The 26600-nt window shown below is 41.2% G+C and overlaps 1 protein-coding gene across 2 annotated transcripts in view; it reads right to left on the bottom strand.

Annotated features, from left to right (window-relative positions):
• LOC117272151 (receptor-type tyrosine-protein phosphatase N2-like) overlaps nucleotides 1–26600 on the bottom strand; it is a 315897-nt gene that overhangs the window by 218938 nt on the left and 70359 nt on the right. The window contains exons 4-9 of one of the 2 annotated variants that reach the window (XM_078172961.1): nucleotides 15014–15128; nucleotides 13119–13263; nucleotides 9799–10189; nucleotides 7272–7571; nucleotides 6637–6677; nucleotides 1544–1917 (exon numbers count right to left, since the gene is read on the bottom strand). In XM_078172961.1, coding sequence (XP_078029087.1) covers nucleotides 1544–1917; nucleotides 6637–6677; nucleotides 7272–7571; nucleotides 9799–10189; nucleotides 13119–13263; nucleotides 15014–15128 — 1366 coding nt within the window. The remainder of the gene's footprint in view (nucleotides 1–1543; nucleotides 1918–6636; nucleotides 6678–7271; nucleotides 7572–9798; nucleotides 10190–13118; nucleotides 13264–15013; nucleotides 15129–26600) is intronic. The other variant, XM_078172962.1, reaches the window with a different exon arrangement.

Raw genomic sequence — 26600 nt, 5'->3', positions numbered from 1 at the left:
AATATTTGAATGTAGGTGATGTGGACTGATACATGGAATGATGAATTTTCTGTGTTTTATAGATTAAGATATGTGTGTGATGTTTTGAAATATGGCTTTTATATTGCTGTTTTTTTCTACACTTTATTTAATTGTTTACTGTCAACTGTTTGACCACCCTGAGTGGTTCAGATGGTTAACCACATCTACCATCACAGAGCTTATCAGCCTATTAGTGTGCATTATGCAAAAATGTAGGTACAACCTGACGAAGATCCAAGTAGGATCCAAACGTTGTCTTTTTTAAACTTTTGTGGAATGGATTAAGTGTGCAGGCGTTACCTTTTCTTCATATGCAATCATGTGCCCATCTGGATAAATAATAATAACATATGTTTCTTTTATGGTCACAAACCTGTCTACTGTAGTCATGTCATGTATGTTGTTTTCATGTATGAAACTGGAACACTCTTTTAGAGCCTTGGATTTATATAACAGTATATCACAGGAAGGTCTATAATCCTGTGAAACTAGATACCCTGAGTATAAAATGAACAAATCAAATAATAAATAAAGACTAAATGTTTGGGGGGGGGGGGGGTGGCAACAAATTCACAGGGCTTACGGATAAACACTGTTTTGTTTTAAAAATGACATAATTACAGATTATTAAAAAAAACAAACTTTTTTTCTGCTGCGTACCCTGTACTCCCCTTTTAATAATTAAGCTAATTAGGGAGTGAAATCCATTACAAACTGAACGCAGTTTGGCAGTTGGTATTGTATATACACATGTTGTTTACTCAAGTGTGATAAACAAAAGATGATTTTCAGATGATTTTAAAGGAAAATTATATGCGTTTTATTTTTCAAAAATAGGTTTTTAAGATGTAAATCACAACGAGGGTGAGCATCGTGATTCATATCAGGCGTGCTTTTGTGTGTGGGATGAGAGAAAACAAGAGAAAATGCATTTATAAGTTAAAGGGTTAAAAGGTGGCCAGAAAAAAAAGCATGTCAAGGTGGCCATATGTACAGTATGTGTGGGTTGGGGAGCAGGTGTTTTCCTCCAGCTGTGATGAATCACCCTGTCTTCCTCCTCCTCCTCTTCACCCCCGGCCACAAGAGGAGGTGATACACTGAAACCACCAGGAGGTTCCTGCTATCAGCCGTCACCTCTGCCACGCTGCCAAAATGTCAGAACTTTGCATCTAATCTGTCTCGTTACAACTGTGCGCCTGCACTGAGACTATTTCCATTTCTGTCACTGCAGCTCGGTGTGAGAAGGCTACGCTTTCTACCCTTTCAGAGTTTGAAGGATTCACAAAGCTATGATTTACTAAATTTAAATTAAACTCATGCTTACACATGACCATTTTTAATAAAACCACATTAAAGGAACCTCATTAAAAAGTTTTTATGCATTCAAATATTGCCCAGTGTATCAGATATTTTACCTCTTAACTATCAGCACTGGTATCACACTCAAAGATCATGGATCAGTCAGGCTTTAATCAATATTTAACCATTACTGCCACCCATGTGTCAGTAGCTTCATACTCACTCTGTGTCAGTGATGACATAGCCGAACACATCATCGTCTGCCTTCTTCCTGCCCACTTTGACGTCCAGCTGGAGTTCCGGAACGTGCATCGTCTTCTTGTGCGGCTCCTCATACACAAGCGAAGCAGGAGGGGGCACCACCTCCTTGATCCAGCCCTGCACCTCCGACACCTCCTCCACAGACTGGGTGCCGTCCTTCTTCTGCACCTTCACCCCTGCCTCGCTGGTCCGGCTCTGGACATTTTCCAGGCCCACCTGTTGGCCTTTGGGTGTTCCCATGGCAACGTTGTCACGATTTCTTGCTGAAGGAGAGGCGCCGAAGGAAGTTTTGTCCAGGTAGGCGAGAAGTTTGGTGAAGAGGGTTCCACTCTCAGGCTGAAAAAAACAAAACACATGAACTACAGTTACAAAATGATACTGACTATTTCAGCTGATACAGTTAAAAAAGCTGAAGACAAACAGCATTTTAGGCCTGAAATCAGAGTAAGAAAAAAAAGGTCTGACTATAGACATCCATTTTAAGCTTCTGAAGCCTCAACACATCTCCCCCCACAGCTGTTTCCACTTATTGTGCCTGATTAGACCTCTCTGCACTGTGTGAGTGTCTGCTATCTCTTGATTGACATCTTCTAGTTGCACTAGGAAACGAGGAAACTACACTACCTCACATCGATAGCCTGCCTTTTTTTTTTTACATCCACTGTCTCGTTAAACCAAGAAGATGAAGAGTTCCAGCAATTTCTACACATGCAATCAAATGCAATTCATGCATTTGTGTTAGTTTATCAAACACCTTCAGGTTCATCACCACCTTCTTCTCCTGGCCTGGGAGAGGGCAGATTTACACGTAGCTGGGAAAACCAAGACAAATGTATACAGTGTATGTGGCTGAGTGTAAATAAAAGTCTCATGTGGACCCCCAAGTTGAGGTCACCAAAGCTTCAGAGGATCGCAAGGCCTTCTTGATAATAAGAGGTCTTTATAGCAAGCTTCTATCTCAGCATTTCATTCATTTCTGCGAAGAAAACTGAATGAAATTGTTATTTTCAAGGATTAGCTTATTATTTAGAATGCAAAGGGCACAGTGAGGACCTGAACACAAGTTATATTCACAGAGCCTTTACTCTCTGCTCAAGAGCCTCATCCTACACTCGAGAAGGAGCTGATAGAACTATCAACTATAGAACTACAAACAATTAGGTATGTATGATTAAAAAAGAAAACAAAACAAACAAACAAAAAAAACATAATACAGAGAATTATACAAAACGTTCTTCAAAATATTTACAGGAAAAAATCTGATTAATATTCATTCAAGTCCATTTAACACAAAAAACTTCTGGCTGTTATTGCATTTAATATTTGGATTACTTGTTCTTGGTTATCAACTGTAGTCTTGTTATTTATATGCAGTGAATATAAAATGAAATATTCATAAAATACAAGACTTATTCAGAGGTCGTCAGTTTACTCAGTGATATTAAAAGTGGTGCCTTGAGGAAATGTTGGAAACCACTATTTTAGACAATCGTGGGCTTCCAGTTTTTATTTGTAAGAATTGGTTTTCCCAGTTTGGTGTGGATACACTTGACTAGTCTACACAGAGCCGTGACCTCAACCCAATCCAACACCTTCAGGATGAACTGCAACACAGATTGAGAGCCAGACCTTTTCACCCAACATCAGTGCTGGACCTAACTGAAGATCTAATGGTTAATGGAAGTCAATCCCTGAGGCCAGGTTCAACAAGTGGTGGAAAGACTGAAACCATAACTCGCACTACACTGCAACTGCACTTTAATTTTCATTCTCCTCCTTTATCATCCTATCTGTAATTCTATTCTACGTCATTTTTATCTTCTATTTTATTTTACTCTTTTACATTCTAAGTGTGTCTTTCTATATTGCCTTATGACTCTTTTCTTAGTGCCTTTTAGATGTTATGAAAAGGACTTTGTTGCCTTGCTGCTCATTGCTTTAGAACTACTTTAGAAATGGAGAGAAAGAGAGGCGATGACATGCAACAAAGGGCCTGGTGTTGAAATCGAACCTGCAGCTGCTGCAGCAAGGACATGGCCTTTGTACATGGGGCGCCCACTCTACCAGGTGAGCTAGTGGGTGCCCCGGCCCAGGTCCACCTGATACAGAGACTTGAAAGGCAGGCCTGTGAGACCATTCAGCATGGTCTGGAGGTCCCACTAAAGGGGGCCTCAACCTGCAGAACCCCCACATGAGGCGTTTCACCAGTGGATGGCTCCCAGCTGTGAAGCAGTCTAGTCCGTTGGGCCTATATATATATATATATATATATATATATATATATATATATATATATATATACAGTACAGGCCAAAAGTTTGGACACACCTTCTCATTCAATGCGTTTTCTTTATTTTCATGACTATTTACATTGTAGATTCTCACTGAAGGCATCAAAACTATGAATGAACACATGTGGAGTTATGTACTTAACAAAAAAAGGTGAAATAACTGAAAACATGTTTTATATTCTAGTTTCTTCAAAATAGCCACCCTTTGCTCTGATTACTGCTTTGCACACTCTTGGCATTCTCTCCATGAGCTTCAAGAGGTAGTCACCTGAAATGGTTTTCCAACAGTCTTGAAGGAGTTCCCAGAGGTGTTTAGCACTTGTTGGCCCCTTTGCCTTCACTCTGCGGTCCAGCTCACCCCAAACCATCTCGATTGGGTTCAGGTCTGGTGACTGTGGAGGCCAGGTCATCTGCCGCAGCACTCCATCACTCTCCTTCTTGGTCAAATAGCCCTTACACAGCCTGGAGGTGTGTTTGGGGTCATTGTCCTGTTGAAAAATAAATGATCGTCCAACTAAACGCAAACCGGATGGGATGGCATGTCGCTGCAGGATGCTGTGGTAGCCATGCTGGTTCAGTGTGCCTTCAATTTTGAATAAATCCCCAACAGTGTCACCAGCAAAACACCCCCACACCATCACACCTCCTCCTCCATGCTTCACAGTGGGAACCAGGCATGTGGAATCCATCCGTTCACCTTTTCTGCGTCTCACAAAGACACGGCGGTTGGAACCAAAGATCTCAAATTTGGACTCATCAGACCAAAGCACAGATTTCCACTGCTCTAATGTCCATTCCTTGTGTTTCTTGGCCCAAACAAATCTCTTCTGCTTGTTGCCTCTCCTTAGCAGTGGTTTCCTAGCAGCTATTTGACCATGAAGGCCTGATTCGCGCAGTCTCCTCTTAACAGTTGTTCTAGAGATGGGTCTGCTGCTAGAACTCTGTGTGGCATTCATCTGGTCTCTGATCTGAGCTGCTGTTAACTTGTCATTTCTGAGGCTGGTGACTCGGATGAACTTATCCTCAGAAGCAGAGGTGACTCTTGGTCTTCCTTTCCTGGGTCGGTCCTCATGTGTGCCAGTTTCGTTGTAGCGCTTGATGGTTTTTGCGACTCCACTTGGGGACACATTTAAAGTTTTTGCAATTTTCCAGACTGACTGACCTTCATTTCTTAAAGTAATGATGGCCACTCGTTTTTCTTTAGTTAGCTGATTGGTTCTTGCCATAATATGAATTTTAACAGTTGTCCAATAGGGCTGTCGGCTGTGTATTAACCTGACTTCTGCACAACACAACTGATGGTCCCAACCCCATTGATAAAGCAAGAAATTCCACTAATTAACCCTAATAAGGCACACCTGTGAAGTGGAAACCATTTCAGGTGACTACCTCTTGAAGCTCATGGAGAGAATGCCAAGAGTGTGCAAAGCAGTAATCAGAGCAAAGGGTGGCTATTTTGAAGAAACTAGAATATAAAACATGTTTTCAGTTATTTCACCTTTTTTTCTTAAGTACATAACTCCACATGTGTTCATTCATAGTTTTGATGCCTGCCTGTACTGTATATATATATATATATATATATATATATATATATATATATATATATATACACACACACACACACACACACACATACATATACATACACACATATACATATATATATATATATATATATATATATATATATATATATATACATATATATATATACATATGCTAGTCATCACATCCATGATATCAACTAATAACAGGAGATGTCAGATTCTGCCCCTACATTGCATGTTATTATTTTATTTTGCTTTATGTTTATATTGTACAGCGTTATAATAAACTTTATTCCAGACTCAAGTCTATGTAAGATACATACAAAAACACAGACAATACCATAAAAACAACACAACAAGTAGGTTTAAAACACTTAAATTTTACTTAAAGTTCACTTCACTTAAAGTTTAAAACTTCTTCTCATTTTTATATTGATCCCATCCAAGAAAATGATGTTCATTCAGCAAGACTTCTTTTGGTTCATGTCTAAAAATAAATACATTTGACATGTGATTTTGTTGTTGTTTGACTTTTTATTTTATTTTTGCCAGTGCCATACAGCAACAATGCTTGGGGATGTGGTCTTTTACAAATTTGAAAATACTGTAAGAATGTCACTTTTCTAGAATTGGCTTCTTTATTTTATAATGTATGATTAATGTCTACATCAACAAATGTTAACCATAGAATCGTATCGAATCACATCGAATTGTATCGTTCCTACGCTGTATTGAATCGTATTGAATCGTTCTGTATTAAAAATATATTGTTTTTGAATCGTATCGTAACCCGTGTATCTAGATATGTATCGAATCGTCTATCACAGAGAGATTCCCAACCCTAGTGATTACATTTTCACAAATCATCATTAGGTGTGTGTGTTTGTGCTACCATTAGAGGATTCTTCAAGTAAGTCTCTGTGCAAAAGTCCCAAAACTTTATGAAAACTAGACTTAATATACTTTCCATTCAACTGTATTTTGTAAGTCAGTTTCTCACAAGAATACTGAGTTCCTATTAAATTCTCAGGACAGTCACTTCACCTTTTGTACAGTAGCTAATGTCAAACACAATTTCAAGATATTTTGAATACTGCAGGCTGTAGGGTTCATTTCCTTTTCCTGGCAGAATACTACATAATTGCTGATAATGTCAGCCTTCCCTCTGACATTTAACATTTTTCTTTTTTTGCTCACCACAAACTACTACTTACCTCGTCCTTCACATTATGCTCCTCCGTATCCGCGTGACGCTCTGTTGGGACAAAGAGAATAAATGTATTCAGACATTTTTGTGTTCATCAGTGAGAAAAATGGTAAGCGAGCAAAAGAAACTGTGAGGTTAACTGCACAGAGGTAAAAATGTGCACGAAAAGCTTAAAGCCACCTTTCCAAATTTCAAGGACGTTTTTAAATTGCAAATTAATTCTACATACTTAATTTTGGTGGGGAATTTGCTCTTGTGGACATCAGATTTTTTTCTGTACTTGACACAAAAAAGAGAATCCACAGAAATAATATGTCTGCAGGTTCCAAGCCAAGCCACACATTGCCATATGGTTCATAATTTCTCGCCATTTTCAAGCTATTTGTTGAGCATTTTTACTTGGAGCATAAACCTTTTTTAGCCAGAGTGGTCTCAATGGACACTGAACCACTAAAAGTGGCTGTGTTTATACTGAGCTACAGGGTGTCTATTTATTTTCACATTGATGTTAATGTTGCACTCTTGAGGCAAGCTCCTTTGTTTAATCCTACCCAAACAATTATATGTGTACTTTAGGCTCTCCAGCTTTTTCTCAACAATGTCATTGCATTAAGAACACAAAATGAATCACTACAAAATCACCTTGAAGTGCTGCCGGCATAATAGGAGTACTCTCCTGTGGTTTCAGTGTTGGAGCGCTCTCGAGTAACTTCTCGTCTTCCTCATCCCTGGCAGCCTCCTCCTCTTGTTCCAGCTCTCCCTCCAAGTCTCTTGGTCCAGGTCTAACGTGGGTGAGGCCTCTGTTTAGATTCTGGTCATGGTCAACCACCTGCAGAGCATCAGCTATCAGACTGGACAGCTGGCCCAAATCCTGAGGCGTCAAGCCATCCACGTCCACATGTTGCCTGACGACATTCTTCAAAACATTCTCGATGAACCTCTCTGGAGGAGACACAGAGGTGAGAGAACAGTGAGTCAAACAAAGACAGTCTTTTTTTTTTCTTCTTCTTTTAGAAAACATAGCAAGATAACTTTCCTGCTTCGGGGGACACTTTGTCTACTGTATGTGGGTCTTGACGAGCAGCATTGCAAGTTATTCAGAGAAAAATTGCACCAACACTTTACAGCTTAATTGCTTTTTTTTTTTTTTTAATTGTGAAACAAGACAAGATACATGTAAGGACACTTGAAATAAGGCTACATACATACATAAAGAGACATATGACATGACGAAACAACAATTAATGACTGGGTGTGTGAGTGCGTGGGTGTGTGCGTGTGTTGTAACTAATGAACGACAAATATAAATGGTGACAACGACATACATAATAATAGTAGTAATGATACTAATGATGATAATAAAAAGAAGTAATAATTAACAACAACATCACCATCATAGGCATTGAAGGGGGGGAGGCGAAAGAGAAAATAAACAAACAAATGAATTAAATTAAGTAAATAGAAAAATAAATAAATAAATGAATAATAATAATAATCATAATAGTAATGAAAATAATAAAAGTATATATACATACACACATATACATACACACACAATAATAATCATTATCATCATCATCATCGCCATCATCATCATCGTCATAATGATAATAATAAACAAATAATTAAACAAAGGGGGGATAAATAAAAATAAAGGGAGGAAGAGAAGTGAAGGCTCTGCCTCGGATCCCCACGCAGCCACAGAGCAGGCCGACCCCCACCCGTGTCTGCTACAGGACGCAGGGAGAGTAGGCTACACCATACGGCAACAAAGACAGTCTTAACTTGAAAAGCAGGAACACTATTGGTTGTTTGTGAAATGCTTAAAATGTTTACTTTAGACTGAAAGTTCATATCAGAAAAATCTGTAGCTCCAATTACCTACCAGATAGTGTGATGTGATTGAAAGCTCCCAAAGAGCCATTAAATGGACCTTGTGGTGGGACTGTTTTGTCAACAACCTATGATTATGTTTTTAATCATGCAAAAAATGACCATAATGTCATAAAATGTCCATACACAGAAGGAGCATGATGTTGCTCCTGCCACAAAAAGTTATGGGCCGTAATCTGAATGACAATAGCACCATGTCAAAAATCCAGCCGCCTCATTCATTTCAGCAATACTGCTTCACTGGTATAGATATATAAGTGCCAAAAACTGCAGTTCCTCAAATGGCCACTTGAGGCTGGCTGAGCAAGTCAATCCCAATAGATACAATAGATACATACAACTTAACAGCGAAAAATAAACATGTTTACAGCCTGGAACAAAAAACACTTCTGGTCATTGTAACTAATTTTCCTACTCATGACAAGTGTGCGGGGATGAATTTTTATATAACTCTCCCATTTATATTTTATTAAGGCTTAAAATTATGTATAATTAAGGGTGCAGCCCTTTGACTGACACATGGGTGTTGTCTGTTAACAAATGGCCACCATGGAGGCAAAGTTAGTTAGGTAATTGCAACCATGGCATATCCTCAGATTCACAGAGAATAGGCGTAGCTGCAGCTGTCACTATTTCAGTGAGTTTTCAGTTCATGAAAGTGAACTGCAACATTTTGGTCGCCTAAAAGATCTCACTCAGCATTTAGCTGAGACCATCTGTTGGGTATTCTGTTTTCCCACTGAATACTAGCAAAAACTAGCATTAGCATTATTGATCATAGACTGTAAATGCATCGTGCTAACCAGGCTAATAGCTAATGTTAGGGCTAGCTCCACCCTGTCATTCAAATATAGTTACTTCTGGCTCAAAAAAAAAAAAAAAAAAAAACCGTCAAAGACAGTCAAAATGCCAAACTCAAGGTTTCAAAATGGTGGTTCATAAACCAATTTGTAACATCACGGTAGCTACAAGCTTTATTTTTCAACAGTCAGGCAGGCAGATGCATGACATCTGGTAACAAAATGTGTTAACAAATCAAACACATGTTGGGTATAACTTTGTAACATGAATTCTACTTTTACTCAGAAGATTTTTATTGACCTAAACCTGACCATAGCTTAATCATAGAGGTAGCATATCAGGAAACACCCATTTAAGTCATTCCGTAACTGTAATATCAGTTGTTTTGGAAGGCACCAACAATTGTTCTATTTTGTCTTTTGCTTAATGATTTTCTGAGCTTGAAATCCATCATGGTGCACTTTAACACACATACCATCCACAGACGTCAGAGGGTCCTTGACTGAATCCCCTTGAGTTCTTCCCAACTTCAGAAGCCTGGATTTTGAGGTCTCCTTTTTGAGCCCAGAGTTTTCTATTCCGTCGCTGTAGAGGGGCCTCAGGCGGGGCGAGGGGCCCGCCTGCTCCTCGGGGCTCATCTCCACGCCATGGAGGGACAGATGCCCGGAGAGATACTGCCTCAGGGCGCCAAGGAGAAGGTCGCCCTCTGCTTGCGTGGCAAGGAGCTGGTCAGCTGGAGGTCTCTGCTTCTGCAGAGGTAAGAAAGATGAAAGAGAGGAAAAGCTGGAGGGAGACGACTTCTGAGCCGAAATCTGGGCCTTGGAGCGATAAAAGTCTGCAGGGATGCCTGACTGGAAACGATCACTCTGAAAGAAACAAGAAAGGCATGTATAATCACATAGAGTTCATTTAACCAAATGTAGTCATTCAAAACCTAAGCAGTAAACATAACTGTATGGTTATGTTATTATTACATCCTGATTCATGCGACACAGATCTGATGTTTTATTGGCACTGTTGTTGGCCAAGGGGTTTAAGATACTGACTATGAATCGCAACAAGCCTGGTTTAAGTATGGCCTTGTTGCTTGTCATTCCCCATCTTTCTCCCCTTGTTTCCTGACATGTCACTGTCTAAATACAGTCCTTAAATAATGAGTGTAGATATGATATGCATGTGAATGCAAAAGATGTTGCTGAGGTAAAACGATGCAAAGTCATCCTGCCAGAGTGGCTTTGGGTTACTCTGCTATTTTACGACATTATATTGTGTTTGTGCTCCATTTCTAAATTTCTTACAAATACTACTGGTCAAAATATAACGCCTAGTCAAAAAAATAGATGTAGATTTTTAAAAAATATATATCATATGTAAGGTTTATGTATTTAATATACCAAGAGATGTGACAATTTATTCTGTAAATTAATATAATTCAATTAAAAAAAGATATACAAAAACAAATTTTAAGATGTATAAGGATGAGGGAAGGTTGGTAGGATTAACATTTATTCAACCTTTATTTAACCAGGAAGTCCCATTGAGATTTTTTTTTTTTTTTTTACGAGAGACCAGGCCAAGGTAGCAGCCAATCAAAACACATTTAAAATGCAACAAATACAACATATAATACTAACATCCAAAATAATTCAGACATAGTAGCCTCTCAAGAAAAACAAGCACATGTCTCTGTCAACACATTCTTTATGATGCCCTCAAATTCACTGATGGATATAAGTGTTTCTAATTTTAGGGGTTTTTTGGAGATTGTTCTATGTCCAAGGTGCGTTTTTCCCAGATCTGTTAAAACCGGGGTACATTGCAAAGCTTAGCTGGTAACTACCAGAGCTGGCACACAGAAGGGTGCAGAGGGTAGTTTGTTAACTAAAAACTGTACTACAGATTTAAAAGAGAATAGACATGTGCATATATGTAAACTGGGGGGAAACAATATGTGCTCCCACTTGATTTAGTCACAGCATTTTTATAAAGGAGCCATATTTTGTTTTAATATTAATGACTTTCATCCAACATCTCAACAAAATGATTATTGACATGGAAATAAAGCCCATTTTGGAAAAACAAGTTATTAATCCATTTATGCAATCATATTAACAAATCCATCAGCAACAACAAAGGCAAATTGTCACTGCCGGCTCCATTAACGCCCACCTGGGAGCACAGAAATGGCACAAGCCTGACTAACGGTAAAATTATCATAACAATAGCAACATAGACAGTAAAGCTCCTCACAGCCCTCATACTTCTTTATGATTTGTATGTGCGAGGCCCCTTCTGGTATTTGTCACTGTCTGTATCTTTATTCATCTATGTCACGCAGTCGGTGCAGTTTATTCCACTTGTGCCCTCGGGGACCCCTTCAGTCATGCTGCTCCTTTTCGCTTCCACCAAACACGTGAACCTGGGGAGAAAAGGCCACGAGCCCGGAGCGACGCCTGCAGGCTCCACGCCATCGTGCTCTGTGAGGTACAATCCCCCCAACGGGAGGAAGGCCTCTGCCATTCAGCCGCGCTCCGCTCCCCTCACTCTGAGCGGCGGACACGGTGGAGGAACCAGTCACGTGGAGAGTTATTAATTAGAGCGGTGAACTCCTGAACTCTCAGCTGGTATTATTCAGCTCATAACGGTCATGCTGGGAGAAGCCATCAGTTAGGATGGGGAAGCGAGAGCAGAGTGACAACGAAAGATGACACCAGACCCCCCGTTGTGAAGGTGCGTGGGTTTGTGTGAGTTTTTGTATGGCTGGGGAGTTGCTGGTTGAGTGTGTGTGAGTGTGTACTGCATGTGTATGTGTAAGCACTTTCTTTTTCAACAGAGGCAGGTGGCTGTGAGAGGAGGGTGGGGCAACATGCAGACGCTGGGGTAAAAACAAATGCCCCACCTGCTCTTCGCCCTCTCAAATTTGAAACAGGAAGCAACAGGAGCTGAAGTTTATAAAAGCTTACTGATCGTCAATCATACGTTTTTACATGGTTATGCATCATTGGCAGTATAGAACAACATGGATAAAAACTTAACTGTATCCCTGTACATCATGAAGGCACAATATAATATAATATTATTCAATTTACTGTACTATAATCAGTCATTAATGGATAAAATAAACAGATAGGAATTTGAATTTCTGGCAAATCCATTGAATTAAATACCTATGAACTGCCACAAAACAGTCTTGCTCACTGATTTACAGCCTTGCCCACAACACCCATTTGAGCCAAAAGAATGACTATATTTAGTACAATAAGGAAAAATGCCACATTTTGTTTTGAAGCTATTAGCGATAAGCTATAAAACTTAGTCTCTTGATGTTTTGTAATCTTTAAATTTAATACATTTGTGTGAAAAGTGTGTTTCTGCATAAAACATTGAATCCCTGGTGTTGTGCTTGAAGAACATACAATAGTGTTAAAATTTTACAATTCAATCCTACTCATCCTTTAACAACTACCGCTGAGTGTTGAATGCTTTATATTCAGAAAATGTTTAATAAACACTTGTGAATAAAAAGTTGAATTGGTCAGATCTTAATCATAAACGTAAAAACAGTGCAGAAATCTAGTTAAAACTGAGGTGATAAAGAAATACTATGGTGGTATTACATTTTTTTTTGTGAATAATATTAAAATAATTGGCTGCATATAAATTTAATATTATATATGCCAAACAGTATCAATATATTGTGATAAAAAACTGATAAAACAAAAAGCCTGCAATACCACAACACAGAGACTCACAGAGATCCAATAGAGGCAAACGTATCATCCAGATATCCCTCACCTTGTCAGGGGTGCTCAGACCGGAGGCAGACGACGTCTTGGGAAGGAGGCCGAGACGTTGGAGGTACATCTGCAGATTTCTGCTGAGCTCCACCTCCACCGGCTTCACCCTCTGGTCTACTGGGTCCATCGCTTCAGCTGCAGGCCTGTGGGAGAGAAACAGGAAGGAAAGTGCACATCACTGTATGACTGTACACCAGTACAGCCATCACACAATTTAATTAATATACACTGCTGTGTATTTCCAACACGTTACTGTGCTCTCCAAAACCGCTTTCTTTTGTTATAGCTTCACAATATTTTTAGCAAACCACAAGTCATGAGCCATGTTTTCCTCTTTTTTGTCATTTGTCATTTTGTCTGGTACGCAGAGGCCTGTAATACGATGCAAGTTCAACATACCCAGGATATCTTTTGGTAATCTGTCTTCAATAAACCTAACAACCATAATCCCAATCTAGCAGTAAGCGCATTCACATGAAAGGGGCAATGCTGTAGCATATGGTCATGCGTACACATGGACAAATCTACTGGCAGCAGGGCAGCATACTTTACAAACAAAGTGCAATATGAAAAAGTAGACAACAAAGAACTTAAACACATAATCAGGCTAACAGCTTCAAATGCAAGAAAGACAGCTGACAAAAAAATTACAGACTGTGTGAATGCTGAAGTAACTCGGCTTATAATATCACTGCCACAAGTAGATCCAACTATTAATGTATTTGTATTCCATTAAATTAATGTGTTGTTTAGATGTATTCTATTTTAGTCTTACTCTTTCAGCTGCAACCTGATGGTGTCAAACAGACTTGTGAACAAATACCCACCCTCTGCAATAATAAAGGGTGCCCCTTAATGTAAGGGGTGGAAGGGGCTGTTTCATCAGACCCTTGTGGAAGTGGCAGCTACTTTCCAAAGAGAATCTATATCCCTCATATAAAATCTGGAGGTTGGAGTGTTGCTCTGCTCTCAACAGTCTGTTCTTTTTTTTTTGTAGTTGTTGTACTATATTCTGTGTTACCTTTAAGACATGTGGTTTAGGGTTTAGAATGAGATAGCAGCTTCGGATCACAGGGTTTAAGCTCAGGTGAATAACAACAGATAAGGCCAACGGATGTTGCTGATGATGTTGTTGAAAGATGGTTTTATTGATTTACTTATGGATTTAATGGATATATTGTATGTGTATATTGCAACTATGCTGTACAACATTATTTTATCGCCAGTCCACTTGAAAATAAAATAAAATAAAAAATTGATCCAAAAAAAAACGAACAAAAAAAAAACCCAGTCTGTTCTTTTTTGTTCTGAAATAGTTGTGCAACCCTGTTCGGTGGAGGTGCAGATGTTCCTCTACATCATCAGTTAAGAAGAAATACAGTAAGAGCTGGATGGCTATTACCATCTGGTAACAACCCTGCCTAGATTAAGAGTACCATCTGCAATAGAACTGCAACAAGGATGTATGATTCAGGAAAATATCCGTATGGATTATGTATGGATCTTAGGGTACTGTAAGTGTTTGGTGGAAACGCGGCTAATGTTACCAAGGTGATGTACCCTGGTAAGAAGTGAACCACCACTGTACCTCTGAAAACACGGGGTTAAACCTAAAGTTACCTTGCTTACCTCATATTAAAGGCCTCAGGTGCACCAACGAAACATTTGAACATGGCTCTTAGTTTTGACTTAACCTGGGGATAGGGTGGCTAACTTGTTAGGTTTAAAATAAGTCTGTCTTTATTGTTGTGAACCTGTCCGACTTGCATTAGACCCACCAAAGAGCAACATAAGGCTCCCCTAACACTCATGGACCATAATGGGGCAGTGGCACATCTCAACAGAACCCAATGGTCCAGAGCTACTAATGGGTAAACTGGGTAAATATCTGACCTGCTGTCAGGGTTGTAGACAGCTCCATTCTGCTGTGACCTGAGGGGAATCCTCCTCAATTTGGATAACTCCTTGGACAGAAACTGCTGGGTGGTGTCATCTTCCCAGGTCAAACCTACAGACAGAAACACAGAGAACCTTTAGAACCACACCACAGAGGAGGAAGGTCTATACCTGCATGTCTCAAATGGAAAAGAACGTATTCTCAATTGAACTACACTGCAGTGAAGTTCTCAGAAAGTGAGTTTTACACCTGAAAAAAGTCCAGCTGAGATGCAGTAAGTAGGAAAGAAGGGCGAGAAATTGCTGAGCGTGCTGTAATTTCCCTAAACTCATTAGGTCACTCATTAGCAGAGGAGACAAGGCAACAGCGGCACGTCCTCAGAGACTCTGGTGAGCGGCTGGCTGTTTCAGTGACTAAGCAGAAAGCATTTCTCTCTCCTCCTCCTGCCACAGTTCAGTTGTACGGGCTTGATGAGCTAATTGGAAATTCACTGTACCTGAAACTGTTAACCAGCACAGTTCAGAGTGAGTGCTCTCTGGTATTTATATCACCAACACTTGCATGCAGCAACTACTGTTAAAGCTGAATGGATAACACTCGCTCTACTTTGTGTCACCTGATTCATCTTAAATGTACCGAGCTTCATTGGTTGCATTGTGCATCAATCGTCCTCATTTGATTTAACTATCATATTCTGTATCACTGACAAAAACTATTTGTCTTCTCTGCTGAAACAAGTGCACAAGAGGACAGATTGATGAGCAGTTTGGGCATTTGTGTCTCTTTTCTTCTGGGTAACATTTTTATTACCTAGCTGTCAAACTGTCTCAGCACCAATGTCAGCCAGACACTCCTGTGCATTCACTGGCAAATGAAGAGTAACAGCATCAGTAACAAAGCAAAAAAAAAAAAAAAAAACATCTCTCCTGCATTTCAGCAAGTATACAAAAGGACAAGTTTGATGAGCTGCTTGGGCATTCACGTCTGTTTCTTATGCTTAACATGCAGCCAAACACAGCTTTTTGGCATCAGAACAGAGCAGCAGGCGCCAACACCAGATGGGGTAGCGGAACAAAATGTTACCGGAAATATGGCTGCGAGGCATTTGGCAGATGAGCGATGACGTTCCTGAAAGATTTGAGTAATACAGACTGCAGCTCCAGATGTGATGCCACAAGATGTGGGCCCGAGCAGAGGACGCACTCGTAAAATGAGAAGGAGAACACCACCGCTGTCAGCTGTAAGGCCTGTATCTCACATTCTCACAAGGTAAGGAGATTCCACATATAACACATGAAACTTTTCAGGGGCTTTAAAATCAAGTTAACTCATTATATTGTCTAGCATATACATCTTGTTGACATATATGATGTACTGTTTTAGTATGAGGTGCCCCATCCTCTATATTTAGTGCTATAAGCCGCTGTGTGAATGTTTTAATTTGCTACTGTCAAAACCTGCAGGTCCGAATTAATTCCAACATGTTAGCATAAATAAAGTAAATACACAAATATTATTATGGGAACAGATATTAAAGGTTTCTCAGTTTGTCTGTCAGGAGCATGTAATCCTCCTTCACCTGGAGTGAAAACATAAACATCACTAGAACTGGAGTTACAAGGTTACACAGCTTAACATGGTCATATGTGTTTGCACAAAACTGTTTTGGGAATAGTTTCAAGTCAAACTATGATATCAGAATGAATATTAAACATAATTGTCCTCAAAGGGAGAAACAAGTCTCCGTAAGATATGTCATGCAGAATTTTTCTGAAAATCAATGGAGAGACTCATAAAGAAATAATCCCTCTAAATCATCACACCTGAAGTGTGTGCTGGTGTTTTTTTTACTGCAGAGACTCTGGCCTCTGCCTGTCTTTTCTTAATTTCCTATTATTTTATGTGTGCGGGACATTTATTGGCGTGTACCCTCACAGTGCTCAGGTGAGGTTGGGGCTTTATAAAAAACAGCAGGCATCCAAGAGACACAGTGCAGGACGAACGCAAATACAGCAAGGCGATATGCCAAACGAGTGAATCTGGAGTTGGTTTTTACTTTCACTTTCGCTGGTGAGCGTGTTTACAAAACTGACCAATAATCATGCATAATATACCAGCAGTGGGATTCACCAGAAGACTCACAATACGATATTATCACGATACTTAGGTTGTGATACGATATTACTGCTATATGCTAAGTATTGCGATACGATATACTGCAATATATTGCGATTTATTCATTTTTTTCCCAACTGCAGATTATTTCCCCAAAGGAAAACTTTGTGAACATCAATTTTACCACGCAAGATAAAGTTTTCAGTCTGTTCATCTGATGTTTATCTGGTTCAGCGGCTAATGCTATCTCTGGATGGTGGAGTGTGAGGTGAGAGAGAAAGATTGATACTTGGTGTCCGTGTATCAATACAACATCGCCACACAAAATATAAATTTAAAGCGTGTTCAGACTGAATGCAAAGCAAATTTTGGAAGTAGAGACTTGGCAATGCAGAGGCAAGAGAGAATGAAAATTTGTCCAGAGGAACATGAAATGAAGCAGAAAACACATTTGCTTGAGTTTAAAATGTTTCAGTTTGAGGGAAAATTCAAGTTTATCTGGAGGCTTTAAAAATCCGTAACAAGAGGAACTAGAGATTATTAGCAGAAAGAAGTAGAGCTCTGAGTTCAGTCAAAATCTACGCTGTCACACAAACACACACACAGATACCCTGCAAGCACATGTCCAACATTCACTCTCTATTATCTCTGTTTTGGTCCCCACCCTTCCCTCCTAAGAGAGATATCCGGCTCTTTATCTGCTAAATACTCCACTATGTTCAGCATGTGTTAAACTGCGTCTGTCTGCAGTTTGCTGCTCAGCAGGTAGTGTGCGGCTGCATGCTGCGGCCGAAAATGACACTGTAAGAGCTGTCCAGTGAACAGGAGCGGTAAAGTTGTGAGCCGGACAGCTAAACAATGAGCTGAAACTCCCTCAGAGTCCTGCATTGGGTCAGGTACTAGGTGACCTGCAAGAAAAGTGATTATCAGGAGGTAAATGCTGCCCAAATAGAAAACAAAAAAATAAAGAAATGGTTAATGTCTTCATCTCTTCAACCTCCACTACACAATGTTAATGTAGATATATTTCTGTCAGGAGTCTGAGTCCTCCTGAACGAGACACTACCGCTGCCGACATCTCATTATACTGCTGATGGTGGACCAACAATAACACATTCTCTAACAACTACATCTACACTTCTGCACTAATTAAATCAGCTCGAGTTGTTACAGAGCGTTTCAGTACCAGGACACCTTCTTTAGACCCCATGCAAAATGAATTACGACACCAACTGCCACGAATCAGGCACAAGCCTCACTTTAACAGCTGCGTTGCGTGTCAGGCCAGCTTTTGCCATCAAAGAGCCATAAAACGGAGCCTTTAATGGCAGCCATAGTGGCTGGGAAAACGGGCGTTAGTGGCGGGTGAACAGACGGCATCTGACACGACAGGTTAATAAACGTTGGAGCCCCTGCCAAGATATTCAGAGTGACTCTACGCTTCTCACAGACTGAAACCACCCCGGAAATGTGGGCAGGAGGCTGCCGGCTAGTTGAGGTGATGCTTCCACATCTCAACAGCTGACTAAATGAGGTACAAAAGGGCTGAAGACACCGGATGTATTAAGAGCCAAGGCTGGCATTTTTAACCAGAAGGACCAAAAGCAAATGAGTTTCAGTTCCTAGATGGACAAAAAAATGTGAGCAGACAACAGTGAGGAGGTCAGAGGTCGGAGCATTCGTACCTTGAAAAAGTATTCACAAAACTGTTTTGGAAAAGTTCCAGCTCCCTTCACATTTTCTTTCTTTATTCCCTTTTGGATACAGTAGTTTTCTGTTCTTCCCTTTGTATATTCTGACTTAATTATACTTTTGTGCTTGACAATCACCAACGGCCGTATTCACTTAGAGTCACAGTAATTACAACCGTGGGCAAAATCAAAACGGGCACAGCTTTCATCAGTTTTAACGCTTGATTATCAAGACCACTTATGCAAATCTAATTTCCAAAACCTGAAGTGCAACCCACAGTCACGGCAGTGTCACTCAGCAAGGTGAGAGAGCACATTGAGTCGTGACAAATCCTGACACCTTAACAACAAATCAAGTTGTTTGTCCTCTGAATCTACCCATACAGTAGGCCCGCTCCAAAAATAACTGAAATGAGCAGCCGCACAGTGGTGACGGGCGTTTTTGGCTTGTCAGATACATTTGTTTTTTTGTGTGTTTTTTGGGTTTGCTTAAAATGCATTTAATCTGACTGGTCAAAGGGTACAGGGTCCTGCCTTCCATTTCGAGCATAGCTCTGTGTGATGGCCACATCTGCCTAGTGCTGCTGTTTGCTGCTGCTGCTGGAGGGACATCCTGGCAGGTTGGAACAAAAGATGCACCCCATAAAGCAGAACTCTTAAATACAGGAACTGGCCAATAAGAACGTACCAAGAAGTTGCCACATTATGCATCATTGTGATTTCTAGTTCAGAGATTTTGTTTATTTCTTTAGACTAGATTGGTGCTTTTGTTTTGGTTAATGGCTATAACATTCATAATGGGACTAACTGTCCTGTTTTTTTGTCCTAGTTTATGAAAGAAGTGTAGTTTAAGTGTTAGTGCTTGTCTTTGTGTTACCCCTTTATTTCCAGCACATTCTCACTCTGACCTCGTCACATATTGACGTTTCGGTCATGGACTTTCCACATCCACATACGATGTGAAAGGTACCCTGGGAGCGTTGGTTGTTGACATTATGGGACAACGTGTCAAGCCTGTTACATGCATTGTCTTCTTTCAAGATTCACATCTGTTTTCACAGGATATTTAGCGTTTGCATACAGTCTCTTTCAAAATAAACGCACTATGTCGGTACAACACCGGGAATTGTCTTTTTTTTTTTCCTTAAACAACAAATGCACGTGGTTGGGTTTAGGAAAAAAAAAACACATGGTTAGGTTTAGGAAAAAAGAACAGAGTTTGGCTTTAGAATCTTACTGGACACGAACACCGCTCTCTTGGGCGAAGGTTGGTGTTTGTGGGACCCATCCACCCCAGTCGGACTTTTGCCACCTTATCTTTCATTCTTGTCCTGCCGCTTTTCCCCCTGATGCCACCATGCGGCAACTGGCTGCATATCATGCCGACGTTAAAGGACGCCTTTTTCCGTTGGTTTCTGATGCCATAAGTCACTGCCCAAGCGCCAGATTTTGACGACTTCAGAGTGAGACTGGGCTCTTATTTCAAACAGCAAGTATAGATGTTCCCCTTTGTGTTAACATATGTAAAAGTAAGCCTTGTGAGCATAAACCTCAGGCTTTAGGCCGTTTTGAATACTCTGTTTCCAACATTTTGATTTTCTACAGTGGAAAGTGCAGTGACCAAACCCAACTAACGAAGGTAATGACTACTAGCCCATCAGAGGGAGAGTAGTGTGAGTCATGCCTTTGCTGTACTACAAAACTTGAACTCCCTTCCTGGAGGGCTAAAATGTAGCGTTCAGACAGAGGGTGAACACAGGTGTTCCAGCACGGACACTATAATAAAAATACAGTGTTTTTCAAACATGCATGTACAAGCATGTAGACATATTCTCGTAAAACCCAAAACATAAGTATGAAGGTGCCGTTTAGTTTATTGTTTAATGGGCCCATAACTTTGTTACCTTTTTTTTGTAGTTTTCTTCATTTTTTAAGCTAAATTAAACACTCTTTTTGACTCGTCGTGCCTGCCAGCTGGGTCCCTCACACTTTGTTCGACGGAACATTATGATTTGACCCTGGTAATTTGTCGCTCAGTATTTTTTCAGTCATTTTAAAGTTTCCTCACTGATATCAGATATTAATGCTAATGTTTTGATTACCTTTTAGTCTTTCTATCAGATCTAGTACAGCATTACTGCTGGACTTGCTGAGTTCTGTTTTAGGCAGTTTGAGCCGCTGACAACATGGCTAGTAAAGCAAATGCTTACCCTTGAAAAACCTCCCATGGACTTTTTGTGAACATTGAACAACTAACCTACAGTTTGGATTTACTCTTTGACCAAACACTTAACTGTAATTTTACCAAAATCCTATTCACAATGTGTTATGTTACTTCGTTCTAAGTAAGTAACTTAAATGAAAAAAAAAGGAGCTTATCAGACCTCTGTTGCCCGCTTCTCATATCTGCTCACTTCTAACAATATCCATTGGAAGACAATGCTGTTTAGTTTTTTAAAATGTTGAATGTCTTGAGCACAACAAACAAAATTACACCTTTATTGTACTGAGGAGGAGGAGGCAGAAATCTAATGGGTTAAGATCTCACAGCCCGGACAATAAAACCATAACTACAGGTATTGCTTTTGGTGAGCTGACCCTCTGAGAAACAGTTTTTATAGATCAATCATTGTTGCAGAGAAGCCACACAGACACCTAATAATATCAAAACACAACAGATCGCCGCTTTAAAGACCCTCAAAGGTGGTGGAGGGAGGTCAAGTAGGATTTCAGTGTTGTGCACCAACTGGAGAGGAGCATCGTCGCTGTGGACTAATAGCAGCTCTGACCTTGACTTTTTTAAATGGCTTCACACCTGCAGGGCATTTAGTTTGCTGTGAGAGTAGGAAGAGGCTCCAGTGTGTTTGTTAATGTGTGTGTGGGCAAATGGAGGAGGGAGGGAATGCAATCCAACAGCTGTCTGAAAAATGTAAGCTATTAGAGAGAGAGCCAACAGATTCTCTTATTTTATGATTATTCCAGTTTATTACAATTTGGATCTTACTTTTTTGCAGTTTGGGCCATTAATAACAATAAAAAGTTTATTGCTAAGATCTGGCAACACAAAGAGATCCTCAAAAATGAGTCTGACAAGACAAGAACCACAAGCAGTCAGTCAGTAAGACCAACTCCAGATTTGCCAAAGTTAATTTGAGAAAGAAAACAGATACTAACTGTAAATCACAGCCTGAACTACGAACCTTTTTGACCCACTGTGCTTACCATAGCCTTGTCAGCCAAGTCAAGAAGAAATTATTATCATGGCACTTATAGCCGAGACAATTAGTTAGTCATTTATTAGTAGCCGAACAGCAAATTAATTGGCAACCATGCTGATAACTAGTCAGAATGCATAATAACTAACATTTGTTGTTTGTTGTTTTTTCATGTTTGTCCTTGGGTTACAGACAGTTGGATGGACCAAAAAATTTAAAGACATAACAGTAGTATATAGGGACCAGCTTTGCGCGTGCACGCGAAACGCGCGTGCGTGCGCATGCGCGTGAAACGCGCGTGCGTGTGTGCACGCGAAACGTGCGTGCGTTGCCCCCCCCCCTCACACACGCCCCTCCCCCAATCCCCTCCCCCACAAACGGCATATGAAATACTGCTCTCATTGGTTAAACATAGCGCCTCCTTCTGGGGGTGGTTCCGAATGAAACCGTAGCTATTGGCTAATCAAAAGCCCCTCCTTGCGTTTTTTTACAACAACCCCCTGCTATCGTTTTAAATCTTGACCTAATGAATGTATTTTATTATTATTATTTTAAAGAGTGTGTTACTAGGCTAAATAATGGTATTACTTTCCAGCTGCAACACAAAGACGCTCACTTTCGTTGAAAAGGCGCAGAACAGACCCTCCAGCCTCTGCTGCTAGAGATTTTATACCGTAAGACTGTTTTCTTTATATATTTTATTTATCATTAATGGGGGAATGCTTGCGGCATCATTGTAAACATCTGTTTTACCTCCTCTTTCTCCACAGTGCACAGCGCAGGCCGCTGAGACCCCTCCATCAGTTCTCTAGCGGGTTTAACACGTAAGACATAATGTTTTAATGCTACTTTATATGAATATTATGCTAATATGTGTCGGATACAGAATACTGCTAACATATCGTTTTTTTTGTTTTTCCATAACAGTGCCTGGGCGATTCACCAGGACTACCCATCTGAAAATTTCCAGAGGGTTACACCGTCAGGACAAGGATTTCTCACGTAAGACACGTCGTTATATATAATAATAATAATAATAATAATAATAGCAGCCTAATAATGATAATAATAATATTAATAATAATGATAACGTTAATGTTGTAATTTTTTTATTTTATTTTTTTTAATAAACAGTACTCAACCGCCTGAGCTGACGGCCACGCAAGAAACAAACGCTGCGGTAGCTGCGTTACTGGTTGCCCAGGGATTATCTGCAGGTGGAGCGTGGAGCGCACAAGAATCAGGCGGTGTAGAACCGGCTCCAGCGAGTGTTGAGGAGTGCTTCAACGACACATTCGAGGAGGTCGGGGAGTCTGTGAACTCGTTTCCTAACGGCCGAGAGGAAGTCGGCGGAACAGCGGGCGCCCAGCAGCGTGAGAGGGCATCGATCAGTGAGGAACACGGACCATCTCCTCCTCCTCCTCCTCCTCCGCACCGGCGGCTATTTCACGAGGGAATATCTGTAGAGGCTTTGTGGAGTCAGCAGGAGTCGCTCTTCCCACCACTGGACACCAGCCTACAGCATCAGCACGAAGTAAGCAAAGATCTGTTTTCTACAAGTACACCTGTGAAGGCTGGCATTGCTGATACTGGTGCTGCTTCTGCTCCCGCAGCGGGGAGAGGTGTGTGTGTGGGGAATCTCCCCACAATCCCTACATTATTAAGAGGTGATGACTATATTCCAGATTTTGATGACCTGTTAGACAGTACTGGTGATTACAGACACAGTAACTTACCCAATTTACTGACATTATCACCTATACCCGCTTCATTTCCTCCCCCTCCCGCTGTTTTTGCTGACGTTGTTGTTGAAAATGGTGAAGAGGAGAGCATAGTATTTGTTGACGTATATCCAGGCCAGGCCTCCACCCCGCCTCCAACTACCCCTCCTCAGCCTATCCCTCTTCCCAGATCTCCCCCATCAGCTGTTGGTGTTGTTGTTGATGCTGTTGATGAGAGCGTGGTATTTGTTGATGCATATCCAGGCCAAGCCTCCACCCCGCCTCCAACTACCCCTCCTCAGCCTATCCCTCTCCCCCTGCCTCCTCCAGTAGGTGTGGTTGTTGATGCCGGTGTTGAGAGTGTCGTAAACCATACGCCCCCGCCCTCCAGCCCTCCTCAGCCTCCTGTCCCTCTCCCCCTGTCTCCTTCAGTAGGGGTGGTTGTTGATGCCGGTGTTGAGAGTGTCGTAAACCATACGTCCCCGCCGTCCACCCCGCCTCCACCTACTCCTCCTCAGCCTATTACCGACCCTGTCTCACCCTCTGATTCTCCCATACCAGAGGCTGCTCTAGCAAGAGAGAACGTTTTGCTCAAAATCAGGTGCAGGCAGCAGGCTAGGTTAATCAAGCGCGAACAGCGGCAGAAAAGAATTGCCGAGACGCGATACCTCCTCCTGGCAAGCGAGCGGCGAAACCTGATTAGGAACAGTAAAACTAACAAGCGACGCTACAGAGCCCTTAATACACAGGTACAGTTGATTAAACAGAGCGTCGGTACCTTAATTGAACTACAGCACACAACCCCAACATCAATAAATAATCTAGTAGACGCATTGTGTAGAAAAACAGGAACACACAGTAAGTAGACGTAGATAATGGCACCACCAAGGAAACTGTTAAAAACGAATGAGCACTCAGGTCGGGATGGTCGTTATGACACCGATGACGAAAGCACACATTTTACTGATAATGTCGATTCGTCCCAGTGCACTACAGAGGGGAGGGGTGCTTTGACAGGTACAGTTAGGGAACGTTTTAACACACCCTCTGGACCAGATGTATTGGCTAGCCACAGCAGTGTTATGCGCTGGTCCAGATACATTTTAAAAAGAATGCGGGGGATAGAGAAGAGAACAGCCCTGTTTTTAAGAGACAGAATTTTATCCTCATCATCATCGCCATCACCACCACACGCATGTGGTTCAGGTTCTGGTGTTGCTGCTACTCCCGCTACATCTAATGCTGCTGTTATTGTAGAATTCGGTGTTAATAATAATAACAACAGTGACAATGATAATAACAGTGATGATAATATAGCCTCACCATGCCGCTGCTGTCAGTTCTGGGACTGTGAGTGTCTCCGGTGTGAATGTGTGCGTGATAGTGGGGTCTCTGCTGAACATGCTGCTGTCGGTTCTGGGGCCGTGAGTGTCTCTGGTGTGAATGTGTGTGATCGTGGGGTCTCTGGTGTGAATGTGTGTGATCGTGGGGTCTCTGGTGTGAATGTGTGTGATCGTGGGGTCTCTGCTGAACATGTTGCTGTCGGTTCTGTGAGTAACTCTATGGTCTGTCAACACGGTGCAGGAAATCCGGTAGAAGGAACACCCGCTGTGCCGTCTACCAGTACAGGCGGTGCACAGTTGTGTGTCCGTGACATACCTAGATTCAACGCTGCCGAATTTCGCCAGAGGGTCGATTTCAGAGACGTTAGTCTTGATAATATCACCCAGGCAATTGACAGTGTTAGAGAGAGGTTGTCAGGCGTGATTGGTGCAGCCTTAGAGGACTCTCCTGCAGGTAGTGTATTAAATGTGGTTTTGAGAGGACCATCTCTAGCCAGCGATGTGCAAGCTGTTTTAAGCTCTGACAACGCATATAACGCTGACGAGTTTTTGGAGGTGATCTCTCAAGTTGTGCAGAGTAATGACACGTCGCTGACAGATGATGATCTGGAGTTTGTTGTGACCGTGGCGCGTGGTAGTAGTGGTGCTGGCTCTAGACTGAGGCTAGGAAGCGTCCCTTATGATGAAATTTTATCTAAGAAGGGAAGGCACCTGTATAACCCTGAAAACGATGGGTCTCAGAACAGTCTTTGTTTCTCTCTTTGTCTCGCCCATTTTGTTAATGAAAGCTTGTCTGCCGCTGATAAAATGCAGTATGCTAAACAACTGCATAGCGCTGTAGGATTTGATGAAACCCACAAGGTGTCGCTCTCTGATATCACAAAATTTGAAAATCAAAAAACCCATGACGCAGTACACGCCAGCACTGTGTGGATGTACCTGCACAATGACCATTATTACCTGATTGTAAATAAATCCGGTTTCTTTGGCGGTACCTATGTGTGTGACTACTGTTACGGTTCATACACAGAACCGTTTAAGCACGTTTGTAAATACCTCTGCAATGTTTGTTATACACCGTGTCACATGCACACAGGGGCCACTGTAAAATGTACAGAGTGTAAACGAATCTGCAAGTCCTGACACTGCTATCATCAGCATAAACACCCTCACTCTAAACACGACGCAGCGCCGTGTGACAAAGTGAAATATTGTGAAGAGTGCGGTAAAACCTACAAGGCGGCAAGAACGCAGCATAAATGCACACCACCAAAGTGTACACACTGCGGTGAGGCCCTAAATGAGAGCGATGCGATACACCAGTGTTTTATCCAGCCGCTGAAAAAACAAACCCCACACACAAAATACATATTTTTTGATTTTGAGACGCGTTATCACGAGGGCAAGCACGAAGCAAACTTTGTGTGCGCTATGGACACAGAGGGAAACAAATTTTGTTTCAACACCCTGAAATGCGTTGACACGTTTGTTAAACGGT

This window comes from Epinephelus lanceolatus, chromosome 12 (assembly GCF_041903045.1).
Source record: "Epinephelus lanceolatus isolate andai-2023 chromosome 12, ASM4190304v1, whole genome shotgun sequence".
NCBI lineage: Eukaryota > Metazoa > Chordata > Actinopteri > Perciformes > Serranidae > Epinephelus > Epinephelus lanceolatus.
Note: the sequence above shows the minus strand (reverse complement) of the source record. Positions and strands in the feature narration are given on the sequence as shown.